This window comes from Mirounga angustirostris, unplaced genomic scaffold (genome assembly GCF_029215605.1).
Source record: "Mirounga angustirostris isolate CCGP_5_RB_7025 unplaced genomic scaffold, mMirAng1.0.hap1 SCAF_6, whole genome shotgun sequence".
Lineage (NCBI taxonomy): Eukaryota > Metazoa > Chordata > Mammalia > Carnivora > Phocidae > Mirounga > Mirounga angustirostris.
In genome coordinates this window covers 127,513,447-127,540,021 of record NW_026991714.1, presented here as the reverse complement: position 1 = coordinate 127,540,021, position 26,575 = coordinate 127,513,447, and the positions used below count along the sequence as shown (strand labels likewise).

Here is a 26,575-nt window from a genome sequence, read left to right as displayed (position 1 = left end):
ACGATGTGAACTCCGATGTGAAGGCAAAGGACCAACTATTATCAGCCTTTATATTCCTAGCACATGTGTTCCTCATGTCATGGCCCCAGAGGCAGCTGTCTCCTGCCTCTTCCAGGTGGACAGTCAAGATGATTTAAGGCTGAATGAAGGCCATCCCTGGTCACACCTGTCCCCTCTACTCCCCAAAACTTGGGCTCCTCTAAAGGCCACTTACTTTGGCTGAACCAAAAATTGATGCTGTCTGCAGTTCCTTATCATCATCCTCCTTCCGGGGATGAATGACCAGTGTCACATGGCAGCTATTGTCTGTTGCAAACTTTCGAAAGGCCCCAACGATGTAGTCTTGAGCTGCAATCCTGCCCCAACCCCATCAAAGTAAAGACATTATCAGACACAGAGAGAAGGACAAGAACATACCCACACGCAATTCATTCACATCTCCCCACAAACCGCCCCAACCCACTCTACCCAAGGACTCACACTTAGGTCCCTATCCATACTTCCTACTGCCACAACCCACACCTCTATGAGACAGAAATACGTATGGGGTGGTGTGTGCAAACACACATGTCAGAAAACAAAAGAGTACAGTGTGCATGCCTAGGGGCCAACTGCATGAGAAGAATTGCATGTTCAAGTGGGTTCCAGAGAGACAAGAGGATGTCACCTGTCTGTGGACAGCTGCTCATGCCCCATCATGAACTGCAGATTGTCGATGACCACATGACAAATGTCATAGACGTATACTGCATGTTGCATTGTGTCTATTACAGTCCTGGGAAGAGGAAAAGGCAATGAATTCAAGAGTCAATTATAAGTAGTCTCTTTAAACCATCCCAGCAGAAAAGCCAGCATTCCTGAAAATTCTGTTGGGGATCTGTTCTCCTGCCCTTCCATTCTTTGAAAACCCTAGGCCTTGGAATCTTACCTGATGCTCTGCTGCCCATGAAAAGTCATGAAATAGAGAGGCAAGTCCTCAAAGCGGTCTGCCCACTCGTCGTATTTGTCCAGTTGCTCTTCTAGCCGCCCCACAGCGAACTGTGTCAGCATGACCCGGGCTAGTCTCACGTTGCTGATCTCAAAGCTACCCCAGAGTGTGTTTACCCCCTGGGTACACAAATCCAGGGCATACTCACTGATGAATGTCGTCTTTCCACTGCCAGTTGGCCCTGCAGGGGGGTTGAACACAGACCTGGGTGAGGGAGGAAAGTTCTACCCTTAAAACCAAGACCTGGAGCAAGGGCTTCAAAGTTGGGAGAAACCTCCTCTTTAAGATTTGCCATGGCCCAAACCCACATGCTTTTGTCGCCTGATCCTTTGCCTCTTACCCCAAGTAGTGATTTCCCAAGGGCTCACCTGTGAAGACTGTCAACTCCCCCTTCCGATGTCCCTTCAAGAGACGATTGAGGTCTGGGAAGCGGTTCCAGCGGATGCCAGCTGCCTGCTCCACATTTGACAGTTCTCCTAGCACCTCCTCCCGAAGCTGCCGGAAAGACACGATAGACTTGTGCCACGCAGGCAGGGCAGTACGCAGAATACGAGAAAGATTTAAGCCTTGGTTCAGGGCCTCCAGGGCACGGGGCTGCTGGTCCCCAGGCCGTACCAAGGAGCATCGCTTGGGATTCAGTTTTCGGGCAAACAACTTGGCAGCTTCCCAGGACCGAAGGTCATCTCCCAGCCAGAGCACAATACGTCGAAACTGTTCAAGGTAAGGGAGCAAGGCAGGGGGTAAGCAGGCAGTTCCTCGGGGTAGGGCAAGGGTGGGCAGTCCTGTGGATTGGTTCAAGGCCAGGCTGTCCAGCTCTCGACCTGTCAGTACCACCTCAACATCTCGCCGACTGATCAGTGGTAACCCAAACAGATTGTGGTAGACACCAGGCCGGGGAATGGTGGTTTCCTTATAGTGCACTTCATCTCCCTGGACTTCAGCACTTAGTAGCTTCAGGCCTCTTAATCCCAAACCTCCAGGGGAGAGCCAAGGGAAGACAAGGCTGCGAGCAGGCCGCAAATACCGCACACTGAAACGCCTGAGTATGTCATCTGTCACTTTGGTAAGGCCAAACATCACACGAGCCAGCTGGGCCTCCTCTGGTTCGGGCAGCTCCCAGAGAGGTATGGCTCGGTCCCAGATCCTCTGGACCTCCTCACTGTCCTTAGCTTCTGGGGCCTCACCAAGCAGGACCCCCTCTCTGGCCCCATCCCCTCGCCCCTCCACGCTGGCCTGGAAGTCTTCCCAGCTGCCCTCTGCTAGGCTGGTCATGCAGAGAAAGCGGCCTGTGGTCTTGTCAATGAAAAGGCTGAAGGAAGCAGTAGCACCAGTCTGGTCCTTGAGCTGCAAGGCCTTCACAAAGGGGCTCGGTGCCCGCAGGCAGCTGTGGCCATCCTGGAAGGAGATCCCATGTGCCCTCAAATATTGGCGGATTTCAGTTGCAGTTACAGGCAACACTGGTACCTCCAAGGCTGGGAGAGCCTCCTTCCTGTACCGTCTTCGAGGAGAGCCTGGGACCAAGCTTCTGGGCAGGCCCCTCCGACCCATCCACTCCCCACGCAGGGGTAGCAGGATACGGAGGGGGTACCCACCTCGAAGGAGTACCCACATTCCTAGTCAAATCGAGGAAGTCACTAATTGAAATGCTTTCCGTCCCTGGTTTGGGTGCCTTCGCTAGGTCAGACCCTAGGGATCCTCTGCACAGCACACTCTACAGAGCCCACTCGAGGTGGCTTCTTTCTTCCAACTTGTCCCTCATAAACATCTCTCTGAACCCTCGTCAGCCCCTCTGCATTGCTACTTCACATCTACGCCCATCTTTCACGTCCGTGGGCCTCTATCCGGCTCTCCACCTCTATGGCCCCGTACAGCCACCGCCTCACCGCTCTACTTTCTCTAGATCATCTCTTCACCGCTCCCGCCCGGCCAAGGGATCTCCTCGTCGTTGCCATCTCTACCGCCGCCTGCGTCGTTCCAGACCCCACCGCGCTAGCCCCCAAGGGGAGGCCCTCTTCGCCGCTCCTTCCCTCAAAGGGGACTCGCCACGACCAGAGCGCCACCGGGCGGCTCCCGCCAGTCCCCGCGCTCACCTCGCCCCCGCGTCCTCCCTCGGCTCTTCTGACAGAAGCTGCGCGGCTCGCGACCCGGACCGCGCGTCACTACCCTCCCCTCGCCCCTCTCGCCCGCAACGCGGTTCACTGGCGCGCCTCGCGCCGCGACCGCGGAAGCAAAACTCCCGGCCGCGGGTGTTCCCGGAACCGGAAGCTTCGGCGTTCGTCTCGCTCCCCTCCCCCGCCGCCCCTCCAGGCTGGCCTGCGCGACCTGGGCGCTGCGGCCATGACGGCGCGCGGGACCCCGAGCCGCTTCCTGGCCAGTGTCCTCCATAACGGGCTGGGGCGCTACGTACAGCAGCTGCAGCGTCTCAGCTTTAGCCTCAGCCGCGATGCGCCGTCGTCTCGTGGCGCCAGGTGAACTGGGCGAAGGGCGCGGGGTGCTCTCCGGGCTGAGGTCGCCCCGGGTCAGGGGTCGCTGTGCTTACTCTTCTCGGCTTCGTCAGGGAGTTCGTGGAACGAGAGGTGGCCGACTTCGCCCGACGGAACCCGGGGGTCGTGATATACGTGAACTCGCGGCCGTGCTGTGTGCCCAGAGTAGTGGCCGAATACCGTGAGTGGGGCCGGACGAGGGCTGGAGGGCGCCTGCGGGCGGGTTGCGGGGGTGGAGACTGGGCCCGCTCGCCTTCCTCTGGTCTGACCCCTGATCCGTCCGCTTCCTCTCTTCCGACCCCCTTCCTTCGGCCAGTTAACGGGGCAGTGCGCGAGGAGAGCATCCACTGCAAGTCAGTCGAGGAGATTACGACGCTGGTGCAGAAGCTGGCGGACCAGTCGGGCTTGGACGTGATCCGCATCCGCAAGCCCTTCCACACGGACAGCCCTAGCATCCAGGGCCAGTGGCACCCCTTCACCAACAAACCGACGACGTTGGGTGGGCTGCGCCCGCGAGAGGTCCAAGATGCTGCCCTAGCCCAGGCGCAAGTGCCATGAAGAGGTGCCCACCAACTCCAGTACCCAGGCTTTGGACTCTTACCCCAGTGGAGGTGGTTCTTCCTCTTTGGGTTCAGGGGATTCCAAGCCCACACAGGCAGATAGAGCCCACCAAAAGGGAAACTGATGCCAAAGCTTTTGCTTGGGATAAAGAAGAGCTGTCTTTTCGTTGCTTATGAGGCAGGGCAGTGACTTTGTTCGTCTCCTAATTCTTCCCCATTTGATATCCCTGAAACCTGACTCTTCAAGGATATTACAGGCATTTATTTCTGAAATCCAGATTGATAACAGTGATCTCAAATCCCAGCGAGCGCTTTCAAGATTGGCATCTGAAGAATCCCCCGTGTCCTTTTTCTGTAACCATTGAGCTAGAGAGCTAGCATCTTCCACCCTGCTGTGGACCTGGCATTAGGATAATCACTTTATATCCGTGTGAATGTTTAGATTAGAAAACTGAGGTTAATAAACATGTTCGAGGTTACACTTGAGGTCTTCAAAATATGTGTAGATTTTAAATATAACCTCACTTTTCGTTATCCTAAAACCAGAAGCGGAACATATAACCCTTCAGGATGGTTAGTATCAAAGGCCATGTGATTAATCTAGTCCTGACCCTTGGAGAGTGATTCTCAGGTCAGATCTGTGGTAACAAGCTTGCCCTTGTCCTAACTATTCCCCAAGACAGGCCCCTCTGCAGAAAGGAATTCATGTTGTCCTTTGTTGGGGGAGGGGAGGTACTGAAAAGCTTCTTGTGGACAAGCAAGAGAAATAAACAGGGAGCATCTTCTAGGCTTAGCTAAAACAAGGGGGAGGAATGGTGAGGAAGAGAGTCAAGAGGTAGAAACCTAGAAATCTTTGTATGAATTCTTGAACAGCTGTAATTTTGTCATGCCCTTATCACCATGCTCAGTGAGTGGTGAGAACCTTATAAAGGCCTGTGTACCTGCCCAGGGTATAGCCAGATGGAAGCTGAGGATCCCAGTTTTCTCTGCAAATGGTTTTATAGGGAGCAGAGCCAACCCTGCAGCACTGTTTCCATAGGCTCAGAAGCCTGCCCCCTGGTGATCAGGGAAGGCCAATCTAGACCAAGCGGAACACACATAGCTGTGGGGAGAGAGGGTATTTATTAACCAACAGGAGGGGGAGGAGCTGAGCCCAGGCTCCCCACTCTGTCTCATGCCTGTTCTGCCCACCTGGGTGGTGAGTGGGGGCATTCCTAAAGAAGTATAGCTGTTCTCACAATAAATACATTCATTGTGGGGTGGAGGTGGGAGAGATTGGGTGAAGGGCAGTAAAAATCCGTGGGGATTCCACGTTCTCGGCTACAAAAATAACAGTCATCCTCACCCAAGGAGAACGGGGGAGCTCAGTCAGGATTTGATTGTCCGATATCAATGGAAACTTCAGAGGCCCCTGGACCCTGAAAGTGCCCCGGTGAGGTAGGACAGGGATGGGAGCCAAGCATCCAAACTCCCAGCCTCTGCCCTTTGCATAGTTCCAAGAACGGGCTTCATGTGCCAGGTTGATGAGACCTCAGATCTCCCCCTGCTCTGGTCTAGGGGTAGCAAATGCTTGGTCCCCAAAAGGGAGGCTGGCTCATTGCAGTGTTGGTCACCCGTCCTAGGGAAATGTCCCTAGGGGGACAGCTGAACAGGAGAGGGCTCTCCCTCTGAAATGTCCATGGACCAAACCCAACAGATACAGGTCTGAGGCAGCAAAGGGAGGCTCAGAAATACATGTGGAAATGTAAGCACATGTGCGTGAAGGGACATGCCTGGGGCTCTGTCTGTCACTCTTGAGAGTGACCAAGGGGGTGGGGAGGCTGACTCACGAGGGCTGCACATTAAGGAAGAAGAGGGGAATGACACAGTCTCACAGTCTTACCTCCCCAGGCTGGCCTGTTCCCAAGCTCTTGCCAAAGAGGTCACCACATGGGGTTGGAACTAGGGGAGAGGACTAGATAGGATGGGATGTGGCAATAGGAAGGGTACCCAAAGTCCAGGAGAGATGAAACACAAGAATGCACCAGGAGATGGGGGTGGGGGCCCTGCAGCCCAGCTGATGGACATTCATCCATGTGCACGTGTGAATGTACGCAGGGCTCAGGTGGCTCTGGTGGCTGGCAGAGGTCTCGTCTGGTTTCGGGACCGTCCAGCACATAGGGCCATGCAGAGGGTGGTGACATGGAGGTCATCTGGACCTGCAGAGCCCTGCCTGGGAGAAAGAGGAAGGGTTTGAGCAGACAAATGGGGCAGGAGAATGGCATCCTCTCCTCCCAAGTGCTTGGGTTAAGGGAATAGGAATTGGGACTGGGTCTACAGAATATCAGGTCCTGAGGGAGTACCCACCTCTGAGGAGCACCGGTTGGCCTGGGCTGCTCACAGATGGGTCTGTGGAGACTGAGGAGGGGGCTTTGGCTGGGCCTGACTCTGCCAGCCCTACAGGGACATCAAAAAGTTGGGAGAAGGGCCTGGAGTTGGGGAGGGGGGTGAAGGTAGAGTGGCTGTGTTGGGGAAGCAGCAGCCCGGCCTGGGGCAGACAGGCTGGCTTGGAAGAGCATTTGTCCTAGGAAGCTGGGCTCAGACAGAGCTCTCATCCAGGTGCTCTACGAGTTGCGTGTGTTTCCTCTTCTCCAGGATGCGGCTGAGCTCCTCGGCAAATGAGCAGGGCCCTGCTGGCACTCCATTGTTGCTCTGCCTCAGGAGCACGTAGCTGTTGCCGTTCATCCTGCGCAGCCGGCTGGGCAGAGCCACCAGCCCATTGGTCAGCTCAGCCGGTGGGGGTGGGGGTGGTGGAGGCGGTGGGGCTGGGGCTCCCTCCCCAGGGATGATCTGGAGGCAGCCACCTTCCAGTCCCCCAGGCCCCTCCCCATCATCACCCTCATCTTCCTCTCCAGGACACTGGCCTGAAACAGTCTGCAACTGCACAGCAGAGCCCCCTGCCCGGCCAGCCCGACCCAGAGAGTATTTCCTTCGACGCCCTCGTCTGCCTCCCTGAAGACAGGCCACATAGAGGAGGGAGGAAGCTAGGATGAGGCAGAGGCCGCCAAGGGCAGCGATGGCTAGCACATAGAGCAGCCTCACGTCAGGGGCCAGCTGTGCCCCAGGCATGGCAGGGGCTTGTGGAGCTGGGGCAGGAGTGGCCGGCCGGACTGTGAGGCTGTAGGAGGCCAGCAGGGTGCGGAGGCCATTCTCCTCAGCATAGCAGCCGTAGTTGCCACTGTGTTCAGGCTGTATGTCTGTCACCAGCAGCCCATCCACACCCACGCGGTAGCCATGCTGCCCATCACTCAGGCCCATGCTCCCATTGAGCAACCACAAGGCCCGGGCCAGGTTGGATGGCTGGTCACAGGGCAGGAGGACATCATCCCCTCGGAGCACAGAGCGGGTTTTCAGTGGTGGTGGTGGTCCTGGAGGGGGGTGAGAAACAGGACTGGTCAATGCTTGTCTGTCTCAGGGAGGGCACTGGAGATGGCAGGCCAGATGGTTCACTGTTAGCGTCCCTAGCACCAAGCACAGACTCTGGAATCACGGTGACAACTGACCAAGGTCTCCTGCACTCATGCTCCCATGTAAGGTTCGCACTGGCCCTTCCTAGTGGTTTCAGTTCCTGCTACCTGCCAGTGATTGGTAATCTCGACCTCTAGCCCAGGGTTCTCTCCTGACTGTCAGACTCTAACATCTTCCACCTGCAGGGCATCTCCGTGTGAGGCCTCTTGGACATACGGCACAGGAACTAAGGCCAAAGCCTCCCTCCCAAACTATACCAGGTCTTTTCCTTGAATTGTCATCACAGTGAATGGCACCACTAGCTACTCAGCTGCTTAAGTCAGAAAGACACCTGGGAGTCTCCCTTGCCTCTCTCTCCCCTTCACCGCTCTATCTAACCCTCACCAAGATTCTGCTTCCAGACTCCATCTCAGACCTGTTCACTTCTCTCCTTCCCCAACTGGGGAAGCTGGCCCACTCTGGCTCCCATCTAATCCATTCTCCATGCAGCAGTGGGGTATCTTTTTAAAAACACCATACTGATTATGCCGCTCCCCTCCCTCAACGTGGTCCCTGCCCACTTCTCCAGCCCCTTCTCAAACACACCAAGCTCATCTGCCTGCTGTTCCTTCTGCTCGGGTGTCACCCCCCTCTCTGTGCCCTCCACTGGTTCACTTGGAGGAAAGAGCACAGCAGTGATGAAAAGCACAAACTCCAGTCAGGCTGCTTGGGGTCAGGTTTGAATTCTGACCCTGCCACTTAATAGCTTATTAATTTGGGTAGTTTACTTATTCTCTCTGGACCTCAGAGAGCTTGCCCCTCATGGGGATGGGGATCGTGGCACCTGTCTCCCAGGGATGCTGGGAGAGTAAGTGAGATCATGTGTGTAAGTGTTCAGTCAGCACCTGTCACGAGTAAGTACTCAGTACATGTTCGCTGTGGCGATTAACTTTTGCTCTTCAGGCATCAGCTCAGTCATCTGATTTTCCTCAGGGAAGTACCCATTATGCTTCAAACCCTTGTCATAGTTGTTAGTATTCCTTTTGTAACAAAAACCAATGAAATAATTATTTGGGTGATCATTTAATTGTCTGCCCCCCCCAACTTGGCTATAAGCTGCAGAAGTGACAAAGACTTCACGTCTTGAGCCTGTCTCCTCATTTACGGGTCTTTTGGGTAACAACCGTCTGTGAAGCACTTACTCTGCCACACTCTGCTGGGACGTCCTGGACGGAAGCCCACAGACGCGGCCGTTCGGAGCCACACATGCACAGGTAAATGACAATCAGTGTAGAGGGGACGGGCTGTGCAGCCTGTGAAGGTCACTTACCTGTGTCCCTGTTGCCTTCGCAGCCTCGGTTGCCTCTCTCCATGTCCTGTATCAGGGCTGTCCTGGATTCAGGGACGGGGGAACCGAGCTTTAGTTTTCCCTAGCGGCAGCATCCGTGGGGCTGTCGCCAACGGCCCCCACGGCCCCCACAGCCGGCAGGCCTTTCTCCCCCCTCAGGCCCTGATTCCCCGCTAACGTGGGACCCTCACCCCCCCACCTCTCACCTGCTCCCCTGGGACCTGCTGAATACGGTGCAGGCATGGGTGCTGGGGTCCCAGCCACAGTAGGGGTCCCGGGCCAGGATGCAGTCATAGCAGGAGCGGTAGCGGGGGCAGCTCGACAGTGGTAGCTGGATGACTCCACTCGGGGCCCCCACGTAGAGGCTATGCTGGGAGCCAGAGAGCAAAGCTGGTTGGCAACACCCCCAACTCCCACCTACAGACACACACGGCCACTGCCCAGCCACCCACTCCCTCCCGCTATTCTGGCAAAGCCATACTGAGGGTCATGAGTCAGAGGCTACCTGCATTGGAGAGATGACCAGATTTTCCACAGACTGGGGCTCCTCGAACACTTGCGTCTCTTCGATAATGTGCATCCCAGAGCCCAGCACCACGGCCTTGTGGATCCAGCCATCGACTGGTACGGAGTGGACAGAGTGTCAGAACCCAACAGTGGAATCTGGTTTTGGTCCCCTGCAATAGCCTAATGGGAGCAGCTCGGGAGTCATGAGATCAGGGACAAGGACTCAGGCAGTAGCAGTTCCTCATGGACACTGGGAACTCTGGGCTAGTCATGGCAGAAATGACTGGGTTCAGAAGCATTAGTGATCAGGGTCAAATATCACTGTGTTTGGTGACAGGATTCAGCAGTTACCCAGAGCCAGTGGTCATCGGGGACCAGTAGTGAGTGTTCAATGAAGAATCAACATCAATGGCCACCAGGGTTTTGTGATCAAAAGTCATCCAAGGGATTAGCGGTCAACGAGGATCAAGGACTCAGTTACCAAAGGGCTCAGACCAGGGGTCAGAAGTACCTGTGCCCAGAAAGAGCAGGTCATAGGTGGGCCCGGCAGGCGTGGTGACAGGCGTCCCTGTGAGGTGTGTATAGCGCACATTGCGCTTGAGCAGCAGGGGCCGTCCGCGTGTGGGCACCACGGGCCGGGCCATCAGTGGGTGCAACTTCACAAAGTCCAGGACCAGGGATGGCAAATCCTGGGATGAGTTGTAGCCGCGGGTGCGCAATGAATCTGTGATGCACTGGGGTGGGGGACAGAGGTGGTGAGCCTCAGGAATCTACTGCCTGCCCGTCCCCCGCCACCCCCAAGGCTAGATCCTTCTGCCCCTCCCAGGGGTTCTGTCCACCCAGCGCCGACCCTAGGCTTGGGCACTCACTGAGCCAGGCCGGGGCTCTGGCACTCCACCCTCATAGCGGCCCCAGCGCCGGGCACCATCCTGGTACTCCATGTAGGGACCTGCGAAGACAGCCTGCACCTCGGCCAGGTCGTAGCGGCAGATGGCTGAGGCCTCTAGGGTCTTCCTAGGAAGGGACATAGGGGAAGGGGCTGAGCCACACTGAGTGGAACCTGCCCCCCTGCCACCTGCCCAGCCTGAAGCCCGCTGTTACCCTGGCCGACCCCAGCTCTAGGCCTCAGGGCCTCTCCTGAGGGTCAGTAGGCCACTGTGGCCTCTGGCCCCAGGCTAACTGAGTGTACCTGAAAGTCTCTCTCTGCAGCCAGCCTCCCCACAAGGGATCCTATTGTATCCTCACTGACCTCTGCTCAGCCCCCATGCTGTCCCCAGTTCCTCCTCTCCCCACTGTCCCTGCACTGACCACTGTGTGGTCAGCGTGAAGGCCGCATAAAAGTGCGTGCGGGCTGAGGCGTCAGCGTCCAGGCTGCAGACAGCACGTAGCATCTCATACTGGGGAATGTGGCAAATGAGACGCGCCTTTAGGAAGGAGGTCCACTTCTTCTGCAAGATCTTCTTTCCTCCCAGGTCTCCCTGGGGAGGCAGGGGCACAGGGTCAGCGTCAGAGGTTCAGCGTCTACACTCTTGCCCTGAGCTTGGTCCTACTCACCTTGCACACACGGGCCACACGGGCCACACGGTGGCTGTTGCGGCTCTGAGCAAAGCTGTTGGGGACCTCGTCAGTGGCACGCTCCGTGAAGAAGTAGTAAACCTTGTCGTCATCACCCACTGCACTGGCCTCGCTCTCCCGCACCAGGACCGAGAAGACAAACTCAGCATCTGTGGGTTGGACAGTTCAAGTGGCCTCTGAGACAGGCTGGGGATGCCCTCCACCACCACCCCTCAGTCAGCACCACACAGGAATAGACAGCTTCACCTGGGAATTTAGGGAGGGGACGGTCAACTGCCCAAGGGAGTAAAGATGAAGAAACAGTCCCTGCCCACCCCCCCCCCGCCCAGCATCCTGTGCCTCAATCTCCTGACCGTTGAGCCAGTGCATTGGTGCCTCCTCAGTCCTCAGGGCGTGTGGGTGGCGGCTCCGGCGGATGTCAGGGATGCTCCGGAATTCATACCGCGTGGCTGTGTAGAGGCCTCCATCTGGAGCAGAGACATGCTAAGCATGAGACATGTCACATACAACAAGGCGCATAACACACACGGGTGGCAAGTCCTAGCAACGGGATCCGTGTCCCACAAGCAGCACGCTGGTGGGTGAGGGGCCGGGGTGGGGAGGACAGCATGTTCACCAATGACGAGGCCTGTGAAGCCACGGGCTGGGTCGTAAGGACACTTCTCCTTCCCCTCTTCGAAGCTTGTTGGCAAGGTGAAGGCCTCAGCATCCTGGGGGAATATGGGGCCAGAAGTCAGTGGTCTCCAGGACAGGCAGGGGTGTGGCCCAAGGTCAGACCAGTCTGGGGCCACGGGCCAGGGGCCAGGGGCCTGGGACCAGCAATCAGGGCTGGGACAGGCATACTCACAATGGCTGCACAGAGGGGCTGGAAGGCATGAGTCCCACATGCGTAGAAGTGGGTGGTGTTGAGCCGCTGAAGGAATCGCACATGGTTGAAGCATTCCGTCTGTGGGGTGGGTGGGGGAGGGCTGAGCCCCCAGCCTGCTTAGAGGCCTTTTCCATTAATCAAAATTCCAGCTTTGTCGTCCAGCTCTTGCCCCCCCCACGGGACGTGGTTCTTTCTGAGATCCCAGTGGGCCTGCTCACTGTCCGGGACACAGACTACTCCCTGGCACTCACTGTCCTTTGGCTTCCCAGTGGCATGAGCCCTCTTCTTGCTTCTCTCTCACTGTTAGGATTACCTGAAACACTTAGCCAGCTTCTCCTGCATTACCCGCAGGCCCCTGCATCCCCAGTCCTGGGGCCCCCGGGGCTCCCGCCACCCTGAGATGCTTCTCTCACATCTCCTTCTCAGCAGTGCCCCCGTCCTGGAGCCCCCACATACCCTTTGGGGTGACACTACCAAATCTATCCCCAGGCTCTGGCCCTCTCTCCATCTGATAGTCCACGGACACATCAAACTCACCTCGTCACAAACCAAGCTCATTCTGTCCTCCCTAACCCGCATCTTCCCTCCTAAACCTGTTCATCCAGTCTTTCCCACCTCATTCCATCCATCCATCCTATTACTCAGTCTAGATACCAGGAGTCAGGCTTGCTGCCTCCCACTCCCTCACCCTACATTCAGTCCTTCTCCAGGATTCTTTGTCGTAAGTGTCTCCTGATGTAGTCCACTTCCCCTTCACCTCCACCACCCTAGTCCACGTTACCGCTGTCACCTCTTCCCTGAACAAATTTAGGGACTGCCTGACTGTTCTCCCAAGCCTCTGCCACTCTATAAAGCTACCTATTTATCCAGTGAATGAGGAATACATGTATGCAGTGTAAAATTCAAAAGGTACAAAGGGATATGTTGTAAACAGAGCATCTCCTTTTATCCCTGTTGCCTTCAAAGGGGACTGCTGTTACCGTTGTCTACAGTCTCCTTCCAGAGATATTCTACCCATCAGCACCCTCTGGTAACCCACTTTCCAAGGCATATTTTAAAAATGTAAACCAAATCATGTCACTGCTGTATTTAAAAAAAACTTTGGTGGCTCACCAGAGTCCTGAACATGGAGTCCCACCACTTCTGCCCCTGCATGATAGGGCTCTGCCCCTTCCTCACCCCCTCCAGCCACACTGCTCTTCTCTGCCCATTAAATGCGGTAAGCTGACACCTTGACTTCTTTGCCTTGTTAATGATTCTTCCTCCTACCTGTTACCCAGAGTTTGAATCCATGCAGACCCCTTTGTCTCATCCCATTCCCTCCCTCGGTGTATCTGTCCCTTCTCTCCACTAGCCTGCTCAGGTCTCCCTCCTCCGACCCCCATGATGCTCCCAACCGCCCCCCACCCCATGATGCTCCCAAACCCCGTTGTCTTTCCTGCCTCCAGACTCACTCTATTTTAATCCTTCTAGTGCTTGGGGCAGGATTAATATTCCTGTAGTAGTGTTTCCCCAAGATGCTTACATAAGAAAAGGGGGGTGAGGGAGGAACTCTGTGGTCAAATAAGTTGGAAATCATGGCTAAAACTTGCCTCTCCAGGGGATTTTTCAGAGCCTTAAGGATGTTGCTGTGCATTGTGGGATTGAGCATACAGCACTTCCCAAACTCATGTGACCATTAAGCCCTTCTTTTGAAAATTAGCGTTCCTCAGAACATGCTTTGGGAAGTGTTGTCCTAAAGCTTTGCTACCTCAAGTGTGGCTTAGGAACCGGCAGCATCAGTTTCCTCTGGAAGCTTGTTAGAACTGCCGAATCTTGGGCCCTTCCCCAGGCTTACTGAGTTAGCATCTGCATTTATAACATACCCTGGGGCTTCATGTGCACACTAAAGTTGGAGAGTCTATAAAGTACCAAGTGATGAGGGTGTCCGTTGTCACAGGGTAAAAGCCATCCCCCGAGCTGGGCACTTACAGTGCTCTGTGACCTGGGTTCCACTTGCCTCACCAGCCCCGCTTTCTGCCCATGCCACATGCTGTACCAGCAGGCATCTTTGATGGAGTCTCTTAGAGGGGCCTCTTTAAAGTTTTATTTGTTTTATTTTAGAGGGAGAGAGCATGAGCGGGTGGAGGGGCAGAGGGAGAGGGAGAGGGGAAGCAGACTCCTGCTGAGCGGGAGCCCCAGGAACCAGAGGAGCCTGAGGTGAGTGGGGAGTCCGAAGCAGGGCTTCATCTCACGACCCTGAGATCATGACCTGAGCTGAAACCAAGAGTCAGACATTCAACCTGACTGAGCCACTCGGGCGCCCCCAGAGGCATCTGTTCCATAGCCTGACCTGGGACCCCTGCAAACACCCTGTTCTTTAGCCAGAAAGAGCTAGCAATTCACTACCACCCCTCCATGGTGTACCAGGTACTTGAGCGATTCCTTGACCAAACCTCATTTTTTACATCTGTAAAATGGAGGATAAAACTACTTCATAGGGTTATTTTAGAATTAGGAGAGATAACAGCTAAGTCAGCATTTACTAGAGATTACTTATTGCTCTCATGATTATTATTCAGGAGCCCATAAGAGATTAAGAGGGCACTATAGGCCAAACCGGTAGGTCACCAGATGCTTGGCTTAGAAGTGCTGCACCTAGGGCCTGCCACTCCGGCTACACTCACGTGTTTGTTGTGGTTGCTCCAGCTGACTGGCTGATCCATACCTCTCCATCTGTGTCCCCACCAACCCTGACATCCCCAAATGAAGAGAAGGAAAGGAGCTGGGGACAGGGCAGACCACATACCTGGTTGTTTTTCCCTTTCTGATGACATTTGCTTTGCATCTCTGGGGAGGCCTCCCAGCGGATCTGGAGACGGGGAAAGGAATGGGCTGATGTGCTAACCCCAGTACCCTTGTCTTTCACCATTGTCTGTGGGACCAGGTGACAGGACTGCAGGAAATAGGGGAAACTGAGGTGCAGAAGTTTCAGGAGTGCCATTGGATGGTAAAGGAGACCTGGCTTGGGAAGGGCAGTGCTATCTGACCAGAGGGCTATAAAGCTGGAGACCTTCCAGGTACTCCAGGCTCTGGGGGCTAACCTCTTTGTGAGCCCCATCTCCTATGTCACGGGCATTGAGAGAGAACAGGGCACCTCGGGCTCCAACCAGCAGTCTTGCGGAGGACTCCTCCAGTAGCAGTGTTGAGTAGTTCTGGGCTTGACCCTTGAAGTGCCGGGTCCTGGAGAGCTCTGGAGAGTGGGAGCAGTGAGCCCGGCCCTGGGGCTGCCTCTCTACTCCCAGACCTGGCTCCCGCTGCCTTTCCAAGTTGGGGGAGGGGTGTCTAACCTTCATAGGGGATGGTCATCCGCGGGGTGGCATCTAGTTCTCTGGATGGCCTCCGCAGTGAGGGTCCAGGGACAGCAGTTGCTGTGAGGAAGCTCAGGAAGAGGGGCCAGAGCCTCCCCCACATCTTCCTTGGGAGGCCCAGACCAGTAAGACCCCCAAGGGGAGCCAAGGCCAGAGTCACAGGGGATGATGGGAAGAACAGTCACGGGGGTCAAGGTCCAGAGAGGTCACTTGGAAGGTCAGGGGTCATGGGGCCAGGGAGGGTCCTGGAATCGAGGGGACATGGAATCACAGGGTTGTGTGGCCATGGAATCCCAGGTTAGAGGTCAGAGGGAAGGATGGATCACACACTGCCTTTCTGCATCAAATACAAACTCCATGGTGGGAGGGAGTTGTAGGGTCATACAGGGGTTGTAGGTCACTGATGGGGTCACCCTGCCCCGACAGAAGGACTAGTCCTGGTTCTCTGAGGTCCGTTTTCTGAAGAAAAAACAGGAAGAAAAAAAGCTCTTTTATCTGTGTGTGGGTAGAAGGTAGATGGCATTACCCCCAGACTTCAGGGGGCACTGGTGGGAGAAGGCCCACAGACTCCCACATCAGGATCAGCTCACTGTCATTCTGTCTACCTCTCTGCTCTGATGCAAGTTGGGCAGAATTTGCCCTCCTTACAAGACCCTAGACTCCTCCCAGCCCAAACCCAAAGTAATGGCAATCCTCTGACCAAGTCAGAAGCTAAGCTAGGTCTCCATCTCGACTAGAGCTCCGTTTCAGGGAGAATGCCTTCTCCTAGCAACAGTGAGACCAAACTTGGGACAGCAGCTGCCCCTGCTGCCTGCGGGGGTGCCTTATGCAAGAAGGCTGGGCAGAGACATTTAATGGGCCTTTGTTTATTTTGTCCTGTTTTCCCTTTGTTTTTTCTTCTCCCTGGCCTGAGAGCTCCCTCTGGAATTTCTCTTTAATTAGACACTTCTCCTCCTCAGCATTCTTCTCCGAGGGGGTGCACATCTCTACTCTGCCCATGCGAGTCTGTACTGCACCCTCTGGCTAGGCATCCACACGTGCCCCTACCTGCAAACAGGCACTCATAGACATGGGGGGGGGGTTGGCATCTGGGCCCCCCTGGTTGCATAGGTGTAAAGTCTGTGCCGGAGGCTCTAGTGTGCAAGACCAGTTGAAACATAAGCAACATGGAAAAGGTGAATGATGAGGTCCCTGAGTTCTTTGCCACCTCCCCTGGCACATCTTGGAGACTATTCCCACACCGGGACACTCAAGCCAACCAGTTGGGGATGGGGTGGAAGTAGGTGACAGGCCTTCTGTGACCCCTGTAATAGGCCTGATCTCTGAGGTGGCTCTTGAAAGCTTCCTTGACTGGGCTGGGTGTGAAGGAAGCCTGATCCATCCAATTTCATCAGACACCCACAGACAGGGCCACAGGGGCCACTGGCCTCTCCCCTCCTTTCCAGGTCAAATATTAACTATGTGGCCTTGAAGAGAAGGGAAGGACCAAGAACTGGCCAGAGGGAGAACAGAAATTTGGAGCATTTATTTAAGAGGTAAAGGTCAGCACTGTAGTGGTCAGAGCCCAGAAGGGGAGAATGTAGTATGAGTGGAGAGAAGAGGGTCCTTGGACCACAGAAAGGGCATCCACTCCTTGTGTGGGGGCTGGGCAGCAGGAAGTCCCAGGCAAACTGCCCATGCCCCACCTCTCACTGTGGAGGCACACCTGTTTACCTTTGGGGCCTCCCATTTGCTTAGTGCAGAAGTGGGGGGAGCCCTATGGCTATGAGGTATCAGTCCCTAGGATTGGGCAAGAGGAACACACCCCAGGTCAGAGGAACCACTCAGAGTGTGGTTCATGGCAAAAGTCACACATAATCCAGAGAGGGGTGATGTACATGCAATAGGTGCACATACACACATGTTCACAGAAGGGCTGTGAGCACATGTACTCACAGGAGAGTCATGCAAACATACATTCACAGGGAGGTTTGTGCATGTATATGTTTATATAAAGGGCCTGCCAGATGTGTTCATACACATTGACAAATAAGGTTGTATTCACATAGTCATATCCATTCATTCAGCAGGTTACACAGCCTCAGAGATTGACAAGGAAGGTTATAAACCTACACACGTGCATACGAAGGACTGTACACCTATTCACAGAAAGGTCCAGCACATACACACATATGTGTAGGGACGTGCACACAAACCCACCAATACAGTAGGTCAGGGATGTTCATGTTCACAGAAGGGTCAAGTAAATGTGTGTTCACACAGTACTCAAACACACAATTACATGTATGCAGAGACAAGCTTCAAGCGTATGTACAAATAGGGGTCCAGTTCTCACTGCAGGCTTGGAGGCTGCCAGTATCCACTGAGGTGCAGAGCAGACCCTCCCTCCCTTCCCGAAAGTCCCAATTTTAAGGCCAGATTCTAAGTGTGTGTGTAGTGATGTGGGGAGGCATCTGACCTCAGATGCTCGGATGGGATGGGCCTCTCTGCAAAGGAGGGAGGGGGTACCTAACCCAGGCGAAAGGAGGCCCCTAGCTTTAGCAAGGGAAGGATGGAATGGAACGTGTAACTTAGCGCTGCTCTACTCCGATGTATATACTGCTGTTCTAGATGTGGGAGTTGGACAGGGGCTCTCAACCCCCATTTAACCTGTTGGGAGGGAGGGCGGGGCTAAACGGGGGGGCGGAGCTGCTGCCCTCCCTCCCCCAGTGGCCACAAGGCTTCAAGGTCTTCAGTCCACACCCCACACTCCACCCCCAGTTCCACAGTTTGGGTTCCTCCCCAGGGCCAGCCCCCTGAACTCTGGTCACCTTCTGACTATTAGATCCTAGGGCTGAAGAAACTGAGGGGAGACACCCCCCCCAAAACAGGATCGATGTTGGATCAGCAGGCTCTCGACCTTCATCCCAGATGTCCACCTGCTTAGTGTAGGCGGCATCCCCCTCTGCCCCGTAGGATGGCCGTCTTTCTGGCCTGAGAGCCCCTCCCCCGCTACCCTCTCTTCCACCATCCTGGACAGTCCGCGCGTCTTCCCTCTCCTCAGATCTAATCTCAGTCTCTACTGCTGCAGCTTGAGGACAAGCTCTCCTTCGATCCCGCCGGACGCCAGGAGACGTGACCCAGATCCCAGGGAACACTGTTCGCCACGCGGGTCCTCGCCCCGCGCGGGTCCCCGACTCCGCGGTGGCGGGTCTGCGCCCAGCACAGCCCGAGGCCTGGCCCGCGCCCCCCCAGGAGCCTTTATGCGGGACCGGGAGACTTGGCTCTGAGAAAGGCCTGGCCCAGCTTGGAGGGTGGAATGGAAGTGGGGAAGGCCTGGCCTGGCCTCCGCCCCCCGGCCTAGGCCCCGCCGCCGCCCGCACTCCCTGCCTCTCTCACCTTTGCGCTCGGATCCCTGGCCATAGAGACGGCGACGCGCTGCTCCGCGGCCCCACAGCACCAGCTGCGGGAGGAAGGGGCCGCGGCCGGAGGCGGGGTGGGGGTGGAGGCGGAGCCGGGGGTGGGGCGGGGGCTGGAAGGCGGGGCCAGGGAGGCGGGACCGACTGGGTGGCGTGCAGGGAAGGGCGCCGTTCTCTTCTTTTGCGCCCCCCACCCTACACAATAAAGGTTTGAGGTAAGACTCCCACGGCCTCCGGGCATCTGGCGTCCTCCGCCTCCAAGGGCCGTGGCCCCCGTATCGCCCCCTGGTGGTGGCCTCATCACGCCATGCGCCCTCGACAGGCTTAAAACCCACCTCTCTCCCCTCCTAGCCCTAGGACCCCTCCGACTTGTCTACTATTGGGGACTTACAAAACTGTTCTCTGGGGGCTTAACTTTCCGAGGGCCCTCTATCCTGTCTTCTAATCTGGACCTCACTTCTTGCGCGCCTGCCACTCTTTTCTGCTCTCTGCCTAGGGTGCAGTGGGCCACAGTTGGTGGAGGCCGAGCGTTGGGGCAGCTCTGAACACACAACGGGGTCTGGATTCCCAGCTCAAGAGCCTCCAGCTGCTTGGTCCTTCAGCCTGAAGTCTAAGGGGGTCGGGCTTAGTGGGATGAAGTAACGGCCTGACCAGAAGTTCACAAAGACAATGCTGTTTTTCTGGATAAATAAGCCACAAGGGTTTGCACTTGTCCACTCAACCAAACCTTATGGTAACCGGGGTTTACCTCCTCAGGGACTGGGTCACTCAGATAACTGCCTTCCCTTCCAGCTCATGTTGAACATCATTCTTACTCCAGGTCTTCCAGTTAACTCTCCTCATAGGCAATCAGATATCCTGTCCCTCCTAGGCTCAGTCACCTCACCTAGAAGCAATCTAGAAAGCCCCCCTCAGAATTAACTTCCCAACCAGGGGAGGTCCAGGATGGTCCTCCCAAGCCACCTTTGGTGCTGCAGTTTCCTGGCAACTCGGGCTATACCTTTGCCTCACGGGCTGTTAAAGACCCCTCTAGGGTTTGAATCAAACTGGGGCTCTAGCCATGACCTGGCCTGATCCTCCCCCTCCCTCATACATGACATTATTGTAGTGGGCCGAAGAGCAGGACTAAAATGCTGAAGGCTACAGGGACATAAGGTAACTGACTCTTGCATGTGCCTGAGAGTCTGAACTCTGGAGAGGCAGGGGCTAGGAGAAGAGGCAGATGCACATTGGCCTGAAGGAGGGTGAACAAGATTCAAATGGCTCTGTCATTTAACTAAAAGGACCCTGGGAAAGACATGTCATCTCTCTTTCCTGAATTCCCCAAAGCTCTGTTTGGCACTTCATCATATACAATCTCGTAGCTTGGGCTGCTGTGTGTGACTGCAGATTGCTAGACAGCAGGGCCCACGCTACACTCCCACCTCCCCCAGCACTCTGTAAATAGGATGTGTGTATGTGAAGGGGGAGGTAGCTGGGGAGAAATGCTTATGTTAAAGTGTACACACACTCTCACAAAGACTACCCAGCTTCATTTTAAAAACTGTACCCTCATTCTATCCTGAGGGATTAACAGCGCCATTTTATAGATGAGAAAACAGGCTTTAAGAGGTTAAGTGACTGGCCTTGAAATTCATTCTTGTGTTTACAGATAATCAGTACTGGGAAAGCCTGAGAAGAGGGAAACAGGGTAAACCTGAAGGGGAATTATCAAAGGCATAAATGTGCAATTTTGTGCACAGATGTGTATTGGGGGAGTAGGCAGAAAAGAAGGGATGTGAAAGAGAAAAGTGAGTTTAATGTGATGAGATGGGAGGGTTCCTAGTGGGAAATAGAAGGGAGAAGTCAGCAAATAGTTGGGAGACACCACAGAAGAAAATCCTAATAGATGAAGGAAGTCCAAGCTGGGAAGCCCAGGAAAGACATGGCTAAGAAAAAGAAATCTGCAGTCCTGTGGGAAAGTGGGTTGGGGGGTGACAGTGGAGGGAGGGCAGGAAGACTGCTAGCCCCACAGTACCAGACAGGAGAGAGATTAGCCTGCAGGGGCCCAGTGGGCTAAGGGACACAGCTCCTCCGGTTCTCACAGAAGTCACAGTGCTGACTTCAGGTACCTGTGCAGCTGTAGTGATCTGGTGGCAGGTTTAGCCTCACACTTGCGCCTACACTCTGTGAGGCAAGCCTTCCTCCTCAAAGGTGCCCTGACGGCCGACTCAGAACCTCACACGTTTCAAATGAACAAAATGTGTAAATTATAATGTGGAGTTCCAGCATGGCACTTGCAGAACTGTAGCTGAGCGGTTACCTAAGTATCTCTGATAATACAGATTTACATCACAATCCATTTCTTTCTGCTGTCCTCCCACTTGAGTCTCTGAACCTAATGATCAGATGGGACGGCAATTAATGGAACTTTCTCTAGGAAGCCCCTCTGACAATGCTCTTCTCTGCAAATTAAGCTCATAAAATATGAATGAGGGGAATACTGACAGTGGAAGAGACTCCAAATCAAAGGAAGAAATGAATCCTAACCTAGCCATGAGTTTGTGTCCTGGGACACAGGCAGGGCATTCTTTGAGCAGGTTGTTACTCATCCTTAAGGTCACTATCCTGGCTGCTTCACAGGGTGCCTGGGAGACGATCCCATTGGAAAACCTTCTGGTGTACTTCACAAGCACAGAACATAAAACGTAGTTTTGTTTTTGCTAGGCTATTCTCCCCAACTCCGTTGTAAGAAAATGGCTGTTGTTCTCAGCCACCTACACACCAGCGTTTGGTTCCAGGCTTCGCACAGAGCAGTTACTCACTGTATAGCAGGGATCCTAGGTGAGGGGGGTAGGTATGAACTCCTGAAACTTGAGCAGAGGTTCCCTGAGGCAAAGAACTCTGGCCTATTCAAGTTGTCCTGCTTCCTGTTCACTGTGGCAGCATTTCTGTTCCTGCTTTGCCATCTCCACCTCTCGTTTGCCCAGCACTCTCCCTTTAGGTGGCGTGATCTTTATTTGGGCCAAATATACAGCTGAGGTGCTTCTTCAGTAGGGACTGTCACCAGGGCACCAATGCTGTAGTCTCACTGTTCCACTGTGCCTCAGAAGCCTGTTTTGCCTGTTAAGTTTTCCTCCCAGCCAGTCGTCTTGGAGTCAGACCCAAAGCTGGGCCTTCTGGTTTGCCCTCTCTTGACTCCAGCCTGGGGAATGGTTAGCAAGGAAAAGGGAGTGTCAGGACATGTCTACAAAATGATGGAAAATCACCCACCACCATCCCTTCTCAGCTTTAGCATGCTGAGTCCTAAAGAAGCCACAAACTTATATATACAGATACATATATATGTGTATATATATATACATATATATATTTTTTACCAGGAGAGACAGAGCTGGACAGAGAAGCCTCTGGAGCTGCCTGTCAGAAGGATTAGAGCACACCCACACTACAATTTTAAGGTATGGTTTGCTTAGATGTCAGTGAACCCCCAAGTGCCTTATGTTCAACTTATTTTTTTTAAGTAATCTCTACATCCAACATGGGGCTCAAATTCACAACACGAGTAGCATGCTCCACTGACCAAGCCAGCCAGGTGCCCCTCCTTAAGTTCAATTTTAACTGTCATCTGAGAAGAGCTTCAAATGAGAGCTAAATAATAATACCTAGCATATATGCCAGGCACCTTGCTAAGTACTTTTCATGCATTAGCTCACTTAATCCTTATAAGCTCTGAGATAGACACCATTATTATTGCTTTCAACAGAGGAAGAAACTAAGGTTTGGACAGGTTAAGTAACTTGCCAAAGATCAAATGGTTGTTATGGTCAATCTGGGATCTGAGGTCAGGACTAAGGTCAAGGTCAAGGCCCTTAACTTGCACAAGGCTATGCTGCCAGGATCCCAGTACTTAAGGCAATGTCTTTGCTTTTGTCTGGCTGTTACTCCCTCACCCTTCTACCCCAGTCAGAAAAATGCTCACAAGTGGTCTTCTCCAAACCAGCCTGTCAGAAGGGAGAAATAAATACTGGCATGGTTCTGGAACCTGAGGCCTCTGGCAACCATGTCTAGCCCTTCTATGAGCTCATAATAGTTTCTTCTGTGAGGAGTTGTCAACCTATGTCTCCCCTCAGCTGCCATATGCACAGCTTTCTCTGCCTGGCAGGTTGGAGGTAGTCCTGAGCCCTGCTTCTGCATCATATGGCTTCCCCTTTCCTTGACCTGGGCTCTAGAACAGGGGAGCCAGGCCAAAGGATTCCTTTCCAGTCCTCTTTGGCCAATAACAAAGTATTTTCACCTGGATACCAGAAGGTACAAATTCATGAGAGCTGTTTGTGTTGTTCACCACTGAATCCTCCAAAGAGTACCTAGCATGTAGTAGGTACGCAATAGTTGTTGAATCAACCGAGCGAATGGGGTAATGTAAGAATGAGATTACTGAATTGCTGACCACAAATTATGCAGCATATTATTAAGTGGGTTATGTAAAAGCGAACTGTGCACAACTATAGCTTTATGTATTCCAGAAACAGGAGACATCAAACCAAAAAAACAGATGGAAGAATCCAAAGCAAGAGGAAAAAAGAATCATTTTAAAAACTAGGGGGATAGGGCAGGGAAGAAACAGGATTCCCAGATATTTAACTATCCCCCACTCCCAAACAAATATTACCAAACACATGTTCAAACTGAGAAAAAGCATTTTTAATAACACACACATACATTCATGGGACTTTAAACAAGATGTAGTAAAAAAAAATCTTAAAAAAAAGGGGGGGGGGGAAGAGAAAAGAAATCTGCATTTACTTGTAAACTGCCTAAGAGCTGGTGGAGCAACTGGCTGACAGGACTGCCCAGGGAAAACAGATGCACAGATAACGAGGTGCACCAACACTGTAAACGAGTAAGAAATAACCACCACAGATCGTGCTCTACATGCCCAGCCACCGGTACCCTAATCTTGCATCCTTAGAGACAAACCAGGACAGTCTCTTCCCTATTTTCCAACTCAGTCACTTGTTATTGGGTCACCTCTTAAATTTTTTATTTTTAAAATTTAAAAATTACCCTTGGTTTAAAGACTCCACGCATTATTACTGGCCAGTCCCCACCAACTATACTTGTTTGGACAGAAATAAAAATGCAAATGCTCCTGACTGAGCCTGGATGACAATGCGCCTTTTTCTCTTTTACATCTGGGGAGATTTTGTGAAGTCAAAAGCAAGCTATTATTTGTACTTCAAAACAAAACCAAAATGCCAACCTCCCAAAAGGTGACAAAGGCACCATTACCGTCAAAAGACAGACAGGAAATGTACAAATGCTGTTACTTTACTGCTAGATAGATGCATTTTGTGCATGGAGAGCCTCTTCACTTAACATGATATAACTAATAGAATTATATTTTCCAATAACAAGAAAAGCAGTTTAGAAAAGGCAAACAGTTACACACAAAAGCATAAACACTTACAAGTACCTTAATTTTCAGCTTGCAATAAGGGTAATAAGTTTGACATACATATCCAGAAAATTAGACAAGGTTATTTTTGGCACAGTAATACTGCCAAACACACCACCACTCAGTGCAAGCTTTGTTTGCCAAGTCCCAAAAGTGGCCTGACATTTTCTGTGCAATGAACATTTTCTCCCCCCACTACCATCCCATTCGCTGGGCAACAACAGCAGGAAGGAGACAGAACATGGGGACTCAAGAGGGAGAAGGATAATACTTGATTTGGGAGAAAAGTTATGGGCTACTTGTGCTAAAAGAGAATCATCACAGAATTTGTATGAGAACCCAATGCAAGTACTGACTGGAGTATGACCTGGAGACGGAGACATCTACCAGAGTCATAAATACAAGGGCTCAAACTGATGTCTGGCCATTTTTAAAGGGACAGATGAAGTATTTTTCTCTAATGAAGAAAGACAATTAAAAATAGAGACTTTTCTTATTGGAACTGCTAAATAAAAATGTATCAAAGTGGTTTTAAATTTGATGAGCAGTTATCAGTTGAAACTGCAATACAAAAGGGTCACTTAAAAAAAAAACCTGAATAACCCACTTGTCCCCCGTCAATGTACACGATTAGAAAATATTTACACACTGTAATTACAAGCAATATAAGCAGTATTTTATACTTTGAGATTTTGTACACTTTACACAATGCAAAATGAGAAAAATATGAACACTTATAAAATTACACACAAATAATGTATCTACAAAGTATTAAATTACAAAGAGTGAAAGCCCCCATTGTTGGGCAGATAGATGCCAGAGTTTCAAGCTTCTGTCAAATAGAACTCTTTGTATCTATCTCATTAACCATAAGTGGCATTTTCTAATAATACCCTTGAGAGGTAGTATCGAGATAATAATATTCTTACCAGTAAACTCAACAGAATAAAACTTTTGTTGGTCTGACTCCTGGAGCCTCATTCAGTCGGGGTTCTAAGGAATTGGATTTACTTAGTCTTCCCTATAAAATCTCTAACTGCTCAATGCTTGACATGGGCTCAAAAGTTACTTATGCTATTGTAAATGATAAGTTTAAGATAAAATGCTTTTAACTCATAACCCTCAATTTAGAGGTAGAAAGCTATTTTTCAAAAATTATCTTCTCCCCTCTCAAACCATAAAACCCAAGTCCAATTCCCTTCCTCTCCATCATCTTTCCCCCCACAACTGGAGACATCAGAATGCTCAGGAAAGCAGTGTCATCCAAGTCAATATTGAAAGGAAAAAAAAGTTGACATTCTCATTCAAGAAACAACCCCCTCCACAAAGGGACACTCAGTCAACAAAAGAATTTTTCAGTTAGCTAGTAAGAGTCTATTACTACCAAAGGCTTCAAAGGGCCCTTGGGCTAATAAGACCAGCATGTGCACTTCTACTAACCCTTCACCATTTAAACCCAAGGATGGCTTTCCAGTGTTTAAGAATATTTAGAGCAGCTGTGGTTTTCAAGTGCAACAAATTTAAAATACAAGCACACACACGCGCGTGCACACACACACACATACACACACACGCGTGCACGTGTGCAATGTCCCAAAGAATAAACACCATCCAGGTCTCTGCCAAGCTTACATACTCATGAAAGTAAGGGTTTTGGAAACTTGTCCAGATCTTTAAGCTTTTATACTATAGACTTCTGTAATATGGCTGACCAAGGGCCAGGATTCTAAGATTTAGCCAAATTCTAAGATTTAACCAGTATTTAAAAATTATATATACACTTAAAAGGAATCCAAAACAAACTGCATATGAATGTTTTGGCATAAAAACAGAGACACTATTTTATAGCTTAACCTCTTCCCCTTAAGGGGGATCTGACAATATACCAAATTTCTGTTTCTTAACCGTTTAAATGTATTTTAAAAACCTAACAGATTTCTAATCTTGAATAGTGAAGGAAAATGTATGGATTGAAACCTCCCTGTGGTTTATAGGAGTTACAGAAGAGATTTATTCTTTTTGTTATTAATCTCAGTTCTAAGTTTTCTTTTTGAGTCCTAAAATAATGAAGGGGAAAATTAAACCCAACTGGAACTTGGTCTTGATTTCCATGTCAAACTACTCAACTTGGTCCAAACCCTTTCCTACATATTTCCTGTGATTATCCAAGTGCCATAAATACAATCCAAAAAAACAAAACAAAACAAAACAAAAGGATAACTGGCTTACAAATTAACAAGAGGAGTTAATAGGGGCAGGTTAGACATGCAACTCTTAGCTGCTTCTACCCCTCCCCTCTTGTTATAGGATTCTGCTCTTTTTAAAATGTCAGTTGCCTTAAAATTAAGCAGATCATGTTTCATATCTGCTTCAGAAATGGCAATTTCTTCATTACCAGCTTCATACTAGATATTCAAGTGGCACATTTGCAGCACATTTTCTTAGCATTCCACTGGAGTCTGTAGCATTCTTTCTACTCCTCTAGGAAAAGGTCTTATTGAATTTCTCTTGGTTCATATTTTTGCTGCCTCAGCTCCTGTTAAGAATCTGGTACCCAGAAGTCATGAAGCTGCCC

General features: G+C 52.0%; 4 protein-coding genes across 18 annotated transcripts in view; 1 reads left to right on the top strand and 3 right to left on the bottom strand.

Annotated features, from left to right (window-relative positions):
• The window catches only part of TWNK (twinkle mtDNA helicase), a 5,205-nt gene extending 1,832 nt beyond the window's left edge, over positions 1 to 3,373 (bottom strand). The window contains exons 1-5 of one of the 5 annotated variants that reach the window (XM_045878638.3): positions 3,079 to 3,373; positions 1,357 to 1,483; positions 929 to 1,192; positions 668 to 775; positions 215 to 356 (exon numbers count right to left, since the gene is read on the bottom strand). In XM_045878638.3, coding sequence (XP_045734594.2) covers positions 215 to 356; positions 668 to 775; positions 929 to 1,192; positions 1,357 to 1,483; positions 3,079 to 3,373 — 936 coding nt within the window. Of the gene's footprint in view, positions 1 to 214; positions 357 to 667; positions 776 to 928; positions 1,193 to 1,356 lie in introns of all 5 variants that reach the window. The other 4 variants (XM_064595180.1, XM_045878635.3, XM_045878637.2 and 1 more) reach the window with 4 other exon arrangements.
• Positions 3,322 to 4,510, top strand: MRPL43 (mitochondrial ribosomal protein L43). The gene is made up of 3 exons (XM_045878639.3): positions 3,322 to 3,456; positions 3,546 to 3,652; positions 3,788 to 4,510. Exons 1-3 carry the CDS (start codon positions 3,326 to 3,328, stop codon positions 4,027 to 4,029), a joined length of 480 nt encoding a protein of 159 aa, XP_045734595.1. The 5' UTR covers positions 3,322 to 3,325; the 3' UTR covers positions 4,030 to 4,510.
• SEMA4G (semaphorin 4G) lies at positions 4,210 to 26,532 on the bottom strand. 10 transcript variants are annotated; one of them, XM_064595170.1, is made up of 17 exons: positions 26,396 to 26,532; positions 21,368 to 21,747; positions 15,145 to 15,624; positions 14,899 to 15,047; positions 14,604 to 14,750; positions 11,795 to 11,893; positions 11,564 to 11,657; positions 11,301 to 11,414; positions 10,927 to 11,096; positions 10,681 to 10,850; positions 10,242 to 10,386; positions 9,884 to 10,106; positions 9,371 to 9,486; positions 9,072 to 9,235; positions 8,848 to 8,909; positions 6,378 to 7,438; positions 4,210 to 6,243 (listed from the first exon to the last, which is right to left on the bottom strand). In XM_064595170.1, the coding sequence occupies exons 3-16, from the start codon at positions 15,266 to 15,268 to the stop codon at positions 6,609 to 6,611; spliced, it is 2,607 nt and encodes an 868-aa protein (XP_064451240.1). In that variant the 5' UTR covers positions 15,269 to 15,624; positions 21,368 to 21,747; positions 26,396 to 26,532; the 3' UTR covers positions 4,210 to 6,243; positions 6,378 to 6,608. The 10 variants fall into 10 exon arrangements, with proteins under 10 accessions (XP_064451240.1, XP_064451242.1, XP_064451243.1 ...); XM_064595172.1 differs by having other exon boundaries at positions 4,210 to 6,239; XM_064595173.1 differs by having other exon boundaries at positions 14,604 to 14,666.
• The window catches only part of SLF2 (SMC5-SMC6 complex localization factor 2), a 44,421-nt gene continuing 41,070 nt past the window's right edge, over positions 23,225 to 26,575 (bottom strand). For both annotated transcript variants that reach the window (XM_045878630.2, XM_045878631.2), the window contains exon 20: positions 23,225 to 26,575. In XM_045878630.2, the coding sequence (XP_045734586.1) occupies positions 26,540 to 26,575 (36 nt within the window). In that variant the 3' untranslated portion in view covers positions 23,225 to 26,539.